The sequence below is a fragment of the Nothobranchius furzeri genome, chromosome 16 (assembly GCF_043380555.1).
Source record: "Nothobranchius furzeri strain GRZ-AD chromosome 16, NfurGRZ-RIMD1, whole genome shotgun sequence".
Taxonomy (NCBI): Eukaryota; Metazoa; Chordata; class Actinopteri; order Cyprinodontiformes; family Nothobranchiidae; genus Nothobranchius; species Nothobranchius furzeri.
The window spans coordinates 63049423-63059422 of record NC_091756.1 but is presented as its reverse complement, the minus strand read 5'-3'; the positions used below and the strand labels follow the sequence as shown (position 1 = coordinate 63059422).

General features: G+C 39.1%; 1 protein-coding gene across 5 annotated transcripts in view; it reads left to right on the top strand.

The window, feature by feature from the left end:
• The window catches only part of chd1l (chromodomain helicase DNA binding protein 1-like), a 27779-nt gene that overhangs the window by 4502 nt on the left and 13277 nt on the right, over positions 1–10000 (top strand). For all 5 annotated transcript variants that reach the window (XM_070545917.1, XM_070545918.1, XM_070545920.1 and 2 more), the window contains exons 8-10: positions 6418–6573; positions 6649–6741; positions 6821–6917. In XM_070545917.1, the coding sequence (XP_070402018.1) occupies positions 6418–6573; positions 6649–6741; positions 6821–6917 (346 nt within the window). The remainder of the gene's footprint in view (positions 1–6417; positions 6574–6648; positions 6742–6820; positions 6918–10000) is intronic.

Sequence of the window (10000 nt, the reverse complement as noted above, 5' to 3'; positions counted from 1 at the left end):
CAACTCAGGAAGCTGGGCTAAAGGATTCAACATCAGCAATTAGCAACTGGGTGAGTCATTGGCTACAGGCCTCAACACAAGCTACCAAGAGGCAGGTTTAACTGCTGATAGTAACAGTTTTTCAAGATGGGACCAAAGAGGATTAATAATGACGAAGTGGATGAAATAAAAAAATCACTTGACTTTCTGGCTGAAGAACTTACAACAGTCAGGCAACAACAGAAAAGTATTATGGATTTGGTACAAGAAGTAAAAAAAACTGAAACAACAAAATGCTGAGAAGGACAAACAAATCTATATTTTGCAAAAACGAGTGGATGAACTAGAGCAGTGGCTCCCAAACTTATTTAGCCGCGCACCCCCTTCTATGTCCCGACCATGTCGACGCACCCCCCCCCCCCACACACACACACACACATCGGGGCATGGCTCTATATATATATATATATATATATATACATACATATATATATATATATATATATGTATATATATATATATATATATATACATACATACATACATACATACATACATATATATATATATATGTATGTATGTATGTATGTATGTATGTATATATATATACATACATACATACATACATACATACATATATATATGTATATATATGTATATATGTATCTCAGATGTCAAGCTGAACAGACAGGGTTAAAAAAATTCCCCATCACTTTCATTTTTAAATAGTAATTAATAAACATTCGATACATTACAATTTCCTTTGATTTCATTTTAAATAAATATTTAGAGTGCCCAGGTAGCACATAACAATGCAATTTATCGGTTTTCTTAAAGTAGGAACGTTTAACCAGAGCGCTCTCCTTCCTTCTGCTCTGCGTAAACCTGAGCTGATCACCTACTTGTGTGTAATCAAATGTCTATAGGGGACAAGATATAGCCATGATGTTCACTTTTACCTCAGACCGACTTATTGCTGTTTTATGGTGTGGCTGAATCTGCGATCCGCTGCCACGCGGACTGGAATAATGAATGCTGCAGTAACAGGACTTGTGGTCAGGTTCATGAGGAGTCACTGGCTGGAGCGACCCAACTCATCCCAGAAGCTAATATCTTAATTTGACCTTGAATGAAAAATAACCTCTTAAAAGTTTTTATCACGGTGGAGGCAGCGTTCTTTTCTGCCTTCAGTCTGACGGCGCGCCGGAGTTAAAGCAGCGTGTGCGCTTATTGAATCTGTGTGTGTGTGTGTGTGTGTGCGCGGCACATCCACTCAAGTCACCGCGTCTCGTTATCGGCGCTATTTAAACCAATGTTGTAAAATGACTTCTGCCCAGCCCAGATGTGCTCACTTGTGCACCCGTGAGCCGTGGTTCCGCCGGAACGCGTCTGACCTCTGACAGACGCACTCTGAACTTCAGATCTTCAGCGCGCTGTTAATAGCCTGAATGGGAATCATTTCTTGTTATTTAGTTACATCCACAATGTTCTGTGTGTGAGGTTTACAACGTCAGAACACCTGCATGAGACAGGTGTTAATTACAATCTGCCAGAATGACTCACCACCTTCAGATTCCTCCAACACCGTTAAAAATGATCAAATACAGAACATATCAGCGTGCGCAGACCAGAGTGCTGAAGCTCGGCGCATTGTTATTATGAAGCTAGGGCACATGTGGAGGACACGCGCACAAAAGTATACTTGTTTTCAATTACATTTATTGTGCCCACTTACTTTTTCTTTGGCCCACCCACAAATGGGTTTCTACGCTAATGGTGACATATGACAGACTTCTCTGAGCTCCGCAGCCATTACACTTTTCACCTTGCGCACCCCCTAGCAGCAGCTCGCGCACCCCCAGGGGTGCGCGCACCACACTTTGGGAATCCCTGAACTAGAGCAATATTCAAGAATAAATGATGTTGTCATTACAGGAGTTGATATAAAACCTAGATCCTATGCTCGAGCTGTAGCAAATAACAGTGGGGAGAAACCAAGTGAAACAGATATGAATCATGTAGAAAGGCAGGTGACGACTTTCTTTCACTCACAGGGTATTGACATCAGTGAGAACAACATTGAAGCGTGTCATGTATTAAGTAGGAATACGAAGGGAAAAGTGTCTGTGTTAATGAGATTTGTGAGCAGAAAGATGAAAAATTCACTCCTTAAGCAGGTAAAATAGTTGAAAGGAGCTGAGGTCTATGTAAACGAGCATCTGACAAAGTATAATGCAGAAACTGCAAAGAAAGCCCGTTTTCTGAGGAAGCAGAAAAAGATCCAGGGTACCTGGACTGCAAACTATAAAGTTTTTGTTAAATTGAATGGAACTCCAGAAGAAGCAAAGATACTGGTGATCAAAAGTTTAGAAGATTTGGATCAATTTCAGTGAAAGAGATGATGGGATAGAGGAATGGAATCTGTAGATTAAAATATGAGGAAAATGAAATTTCATTTAGGACTTGATCTTTCAATGATATTTGGATTTTGAAACGTGATTAGTGTGAGGGAGATCAGAAATTTACAATTAACAGGATGACAAATGAACTACATATTGACACAAATATAGGCTGTAAAGGTTTTTGGATTTTGACAACAATATTGATCCTGATTACAATTTCTTTAATAATGAAATACATGAATGTAATTATTACAATGAAGAACAATTCAACATGAAGATGAAGTCAGAAAATAGTTTGACAATAGCTCATTTCAGTAGCAGAAGCTTATATGCAAATGTTGACACCATCAAGGAATATATAGCACAATTCAAGAAACCATTTACGGTCATTGCCATATCAGAGACATGGATAACACATAAAAAGGAAGGAAATTTTGAATTGCATGGATATGACTTTATCCACCAAGACAGAATAAGAAAAAGGAGGAGGGGTGGCACTTTATATTGACAAAAATCTTAATTACAAAAAAGCAGAAATGATGACGACTACTATTGAGGGAGTGATGGAATGTGTAACAGTAGAAATAAGCATGAAAAAGAAGAACATATTAGTAAGCTGTATATATAGAACACCAGGCTCTAAGATTGAAACATTTAAGAATAAAATGGAGGAGATGTTTACAAATCTGTACCAGAAGGGAGTGTTTATCTGTGGAGATTTCAATATAGACTTGCTAAATCCAAATAAAAACAAAAGTACAGAGGAATTTACTGATATAATGTACAGTCTAGGTTTATTTCCATTGATAACCAGACCGACTAGAATAACATTACACTGCACTACTTTAATAGATAATATATTCACTAATTTAACGGAAGAAAAGGTGGAAAGTGGGTTATTAATAAGCGATATGAGTGACCATCTACCGGTTTTTGCTTCTTATGACTGTCATTATAAAAATGAAACAGAAGAAACTAACTATATGTATAAAAGGATGAAACAGAACAGAGGTTAAATAGTCTTAAAAATGATCTATTAGAACAAGATTGGAATATTGTTTATGAAAAAAATGAAGTAGACCAAGCATATGATACCTTTTTAAATATATTTAAAAGTCAATTTGACAGAAACTGTCCAGTTATCAAAAATATTCAGAGGAATAAGTATAAAGAAAAACCGTGGATGACCAAAGGTCTACAAAATGCATGCAATAAAAAGAACACACACTTTACCGAGAATTCATAAAAAACAGAACTACAGAAGCAGAACAAAAGTACAAAAGATATAAAAACAAACTCATAAATATAGTGAGAAGGTGTAAACGTGAATATTTTATTAAAAAGTTAGAGCACAATAGAAACAACATAAAAGGCATCTGGAAAGTATTAAATGGCGTAATTAGGAAAGAGACAGGGAATAATAACTATCCACAACATTTTATAGAGAGAAAAAATAATATTACAAACATGAATGAAGCAGTGGATGAATTCAACAAATATTTTGTAAGCATAGGATGTAAATTGGAGGACAAAATAATGGTTGATGAGATACAAACGGATGCCACAGAGTATGTTGAAAGAAATAAAAATTCAGTTTTTTTAAGAGCAGTTGATGAGAAGGAGATTTATGAGATAGTTAGAAATATGAAGAATAAAACCAGTACAGACTGGAACGATATTGATATGAAAACACTGAAATGTGTGATTGAGGGCATTGTAAAACCATTAACACACATTTGTAATCTTTCTTTTCAAAAGGGGTTTTTCTGAATAACATGAAAGTAGCAAGGGTAATTCCTATTTACAAGACAGGAGATAAGCATCAATTTACAAATTATAGACCGGTGTCAATACTATCACAATTTTCCAAAATATTAGAAAAGCTGTTTGTTAAAAGATTCGATAATTTTGTTGATCAATGTGAGTTGCTGACGGAAAGCCAGTATGGCTTCAGGAATAACAGGTCGACAGTCCAGGCACTGATTGATCTTAATGAGGAAATAACAGAATGCATTGACAAAAAGAAGCATGCAATAGGGTTGTTTTTAGATCTGAAGAAAGCTTTCGATACAGTAAACCATGACGTATTGATGAGAAAAATGGAAAAATATGGTTTCAGGGGTATAGTTTTGGACTGGATAAAAAGTTATTTATCAAATAGACAACAATATGTGCAAATAAATCAACATAAATCAGGACTAAGAGAGATACAATGTGGGGTACCTCAAGGATCAGTCTTAGGACCTAAACTATTCATAATGTACATAAATGACATTTGTAGGGTTTCACAAGTATTGAAGTTTGTATTGTTTGCAGATGACACAAATGTTTTTTGCTCGGGTGTGGAATTGCAACAGGTCCTGGATGTGGTCACACAGGAAATAAATAAATTTAAAAAATGGTTTGATGTAATTAAACTGTCACTAAATTTAGAGAAAACAAAATTTATGTTGTTTGGTAATGAAAGCAGATACAATGAATTAGATATAGTAATTAATAATGTAAAAATTGAGAGAGTATATGAAATAAAATTTCTTGGGGTGGTCATAGACAGCAGGATCTGTTGGAAGCTACACATCAAATATGTTAGGGGGAAGCTTGCACGGGGCATTGCTATATTGGGGAAAGCTAAGTATGTTTTTAATCAGAAAGCACTTTATATGTTATACAATACGATGCTACTGCCATATTTGAGCTATTGTGTAGAGGTCTGGGGAAACACGTACAAAAGTCATTTACAGACATTAACAACAATGCAGAAAAGGGCTCTCAGATTAATAACAAATGCAGGATATTTGGACCACACAAATGAACTTTTTATTAAAACACGGACAATGACGTTCCAGGACTTGGTTAAATACAAAACAGCACAAATAATGTATAAAGTAAGAAATAAATTAATGCCTGATAGAATACAGAAACTGTTCACAGAGAGAGAAGGAGGATATAACCTGAGAGGGACACTAAACCTAAAGATCCATAAGTTTAGAACGACATTAAAACAGATGTGTATCACAATAATAGGGGTTAAATTATGGAACAATTTAGAAGAAGAAATCAAAGTAAGTACAAATATAAATGTGTTTAAAATGAATTATAAAAAACATATTCTGAACAAGTATATAGTGGAAAATCGATGATTTATGTGGGTGTCCTTTATTCCAAGGAAAAGTAAATATGAGTATCAATTGTAAAAAGATGTTTTTTTTTCTTGTTTTTTTTCCATATGGTTTTGTGGTTTTTGGTTTTTATTTTGTGACTTGTACCATTTTGTTTGTTTTAATGTAGGTTTTGTGTTAGATTTAGTAAACAAATAAAACTTACTTGTATAAAGGGGTGGGGCCATATAAGTTCCCACTTCAGCCTACTCCTTTTCAAACAGAGAAGAAGGGATGATGATATGTATTTTTTCTGTTTGTGGTATTTTAAAAAAATTATGTATGTTTTCTTTGTTTGAAATAAACTAAACCAAAAAAGGCGGTTCATGCTAGAAAACCCTCAAATAAAGCTGAATGACAACAATTCTGCAAAGAGGAGTGGGCCAACATTCCTCCAGAGCGCCGTAAAAGACTCGTAGCAAGTTATCGCAAACGCTTGATGGCAGTTATTGCTGCTAAGGGAGGCCCAGCCAGTTATTAGGTTCAGGGGACAATTACTTTTGCACACAGGGCAATGTAGGTTTGGATTTAGTTCTCTGCCTAAATAATAAAAACCATCATTTCAAAAGTGCATGTTGTGTTTACTGGTGTTATCTTTGACTAACGGTTAAATGTGTTTGATGATCAGAAACATTTTGTGTGACAAACATGCAAAAGAATAAGAAATCAGGAAGAGGCAGATAGTTTTTCACACCACTGCATGTTAAAGTAAAATGTTATTTTAAGGAGGGGGGGGGGGGGTCTAGTGGTTCGCAGCAGTGTGCCAGCTGATGGCCCCCTCCATGACTCAGCAGAACACCGTTGCACCTGGTTTGGACTGAAGTCTGCTTTCTGGTCTTGGTTACAAATGGCGGTCATTCTGTGTCGCTTTTCTCCAGCTGCTGATCTCCAAAGCATCTTGGAGCCTTTTCTGCTCCGCAGAATCAAATCAGAGGTGGCTGTTGATCTGCCCAAGAAGATGGAACTGGTGGTGTACCACGGCATGTCTGCTCTACAAAAGAAGTACTACAAGGCCATCCTGCTGAAGGACATTGGTGAGACTTGTGTAAATCTTGTCATGATTTTAGTGGATAAATCTCAACCCAACTTTCTCATTCTGAACCTTTCAGAGGCTTTTGGAAATGAGCAAGGCAGCAGGAACAGGCTGCTGAATATCTTGATGAACTTGAGAAAGTGTGTTGACCACCCATACCTGTTTGACGGTAGGAGGAGCTCAGTAAAGACCAGATGTTACCGTAGGTGAGATCAGCTTTGATGATTCTGCCTCTGGTTCCTCCTCAGGGGTCGAACCTGAACCCTTTGAGATGGGGGAGCATCTGGTTGAAGCCAGTGGGAAACTGTGTCTCCTGGACCGCCTGCTGGCATTTCTGCACAAAGAGTGAGTGTATCTGTGTGCGGCTGGCGCTACCTGGTGGCACTTTAGGTACACCGTACTTGGTATTCAACACGGAGTCAAAAAAAAAGCTGTGGGCAGTTTTCAGGTTAGAACGTTTTACTGGACAGGTGCTTCTCAGAAATGTGTGCCTGTTTTCATTCTGGGATCGGATTTAATTTGAGCCAAAACTGAAACATTGAAAAATCTTTAATGTCATGTCAGAAAATGTAAACAACACAAAGGACCCAACAAATGTCATTAGTCTCACATGAACATGAATCTCTACTCAAATCTGGTTTAGACGTGTTTTTTATTGCATGAGATCAGCTCCACGTGTCAAAGGAACAACTTCCTTGAGAAGAGTGCAGTAATTATGCAGTAGTTATGCAGTAGTTATGCAGTAGTTATGCACGGTTAGGCCATGTGTTTAAATGCATGCTTTTTGCATTTTATTTACCCAGGAACATCAGTTTCACACAAAACATCGTTTTCTGGGACATTTGGTCAAAATAAGAAAAATAACAGTTTTGCACAAATGTTTCCTGTCAAAACACTTTCAAATAAAATAATGAAGAAAGTTGATAAAAATAGGAAAGAAACAGTTTTAAAGTAACACTAAATAGTTTTTTATAAGTCAGAGCTTTAACCTTGATCTCAGCGATGGTGGGTCAGAAACTTGACCAGATTCATATTTGACTCCATTCTGCAGCCCTCTGCCCGCCAGGTGCAGCACATAACACTTTTGTGGAGGGGGTAGGTGTTCTAGGGGAACTCTTATACCTGCTTTACATTTGTTAGCTATTTTCTGTGCAGTTAGCTTTTTCCATTTTACAATATCACAAGAAAAATAAGGAGCTTGGCTTTCTGTTGGCATCATGGTGGAGCCTGGAATTAAAAGTCAAATAGTAATGTCTTTGGAGGCGAAGCAAAGAGCTAAAACCGGAGGAAACATCTGCGTGGCCTACACTAGTTTGAGGAGGCTGAAAAAGACTATGGAATTATGGGCTGATGATGACCTGGCTTTGTTTCTGCTGGAGTGTTGTCATTTTGATTTGAGGTTTATTTAGTGGCTCGTGTTAGTGTTAGGTCATTGTTAGCGCCAGCTACAGTAGGCTGCTGAACGGTTGTTCATGGGTACGGATGCAACGATACCACTTTTTTCCAAACCGATATGATACCGATACTTGGATCGAGGTACTCGCCGATACCGATTACCCATACCAATACTTCTACCACACAAAAAAATGCTATGAATTGGAATACAGATTTTATTTTCTTCTCTGCTTTCAACAGGAAAAACTATGAGGTAGATAAAAAGTGAAATATATGAATAGAAAAAAGTAAAATACCGTAAATCCTCTAATACAGGCCCGGGCCTGCATTTGACTCAAGCTCATCAAGCTCCGGGCCTTTATTGGAAGGAGGGCCAGAATTAGAGGCAGGCCTCTATTTCTATTTGAGCAAAATGAACTAATGGTTCGCTGGAGTTTTTGACAAATAAAATTGCGCCCACATTTTCAAAGTTAAACACATTTCTTTTAACAACGGTAGTTCCTGCTTTAGCCCCCCTCCCCCTGCTTCAGCCCTCTCCCCCTCCCCCTGCTTCTGCCCTCTCCCCCTCCCCCTGCTTCAGCCCTCTCCCCCCTCCCCCTGCTTCAGCCCTCTCCCCCCTCCCCCTGCTTCAGCCCTCTCCCCCCTCCCCCTGCGCAGCGGCCGCAAACTCACTGATGCGCCTGCAGCCTCTCAGAGTTCCTGCTGCTCTAAACATTAAAATAATTATTACATTTTCTGTTCCTCACTTCTGATTACCTTCAATGGTGTCTGTTTGTTGCAACCAGCAGGTACAAAAACTAACTTGTTTTTATTTGACTATTTTTCTGTCCTGTCTGTTTATTATCTTCCTGCATCTCCTCTCAATCCTAAAGAGAAACTGCTACCTGGGTTCATATATATTCACCTCATGAGTTACCTTTGAGCTGCAGCTCTAAAAGATCTACCGACCGCAAAAACAGCGGAGTGCTCGCTGCTTGGCGGCCGCATCAGTGATCGGTGCGTCACCGAGGACAAAACAGGTGATGCGCCCCGCTCCACAGCAGCGAAACGCATCAGGCACAAATAAAACAATAAAAGACAGAAAACATAAAAGGAAATGAGCCGACATGAACGATTGCGTGTTAAATTAGTTTTTGAGGTGGCGACACCTGATTTGATGTTACTGTGGACGTGCTCAGGACGCAGATGTCTGGAGCGCGTCAACAATCAGAGCTTTGCATGTGCCAGCTGGTTAAGGTTAGAATGGGGGTGAGGGGAAGGTTGAATTGCAAGAGGGTAAAGGTCACAATTTGGTTAAATGTCTGTTTTACACCAGGTGTCGGTACCGACGCTCTGGCACAGCGCGTTGCCTCCCGATGCGCAGGAGCTTGTCACCTGCTGACAGTCATTATCACGTGACAGCGACTAGTCGATGACAGGCATAACAAGTCACTATAGAGCGGTGAAGTCGACTAGTGACCAGTTCATACAACCCCTGCTACTGCTCCCCAGAGTGTTCTGCAGCATAATCAGCACGTTCTCTTTGAACTTCATATCAAATCTTCGCCTCCTCTTCGTCTCCGCACGGTTAAAGTTACCCTCGCGGTCTATCACTGGCAAATCAAAAGTGAGACGATGACACAACCGCCCCCCCCCCCCCCCCCCCGCCCCCCTGTGGTACTTGCTTGTTACCACATTCCACCCGGCCACAATAAGAGACCGGCCATTATTCACCTCCGCCGACTCCGACACCGGCCAGAATATGATACCCGGCCGTTAGTTTAATACAGGCTAATATTAGAGGATTTACGGTACATGAATAGTAATTATCACAAAACTAATATATTAGGTGAACAGAAATTACAAGTTACAGCGAAGCCACTTTCAGGCAACTGCATTGGTATCGGTGACCTTTTATCAGTACTGATACCAGTATCGGTATCTGTGCATCCCAGTTTGCGACAGTTGTAATTCCACCTTCAGCCACTAGGGTGGAGGAGAAGGAAACCTGCTGTGTTACTTTAACAGGATTTTCATGCATCTGGAAAACATTT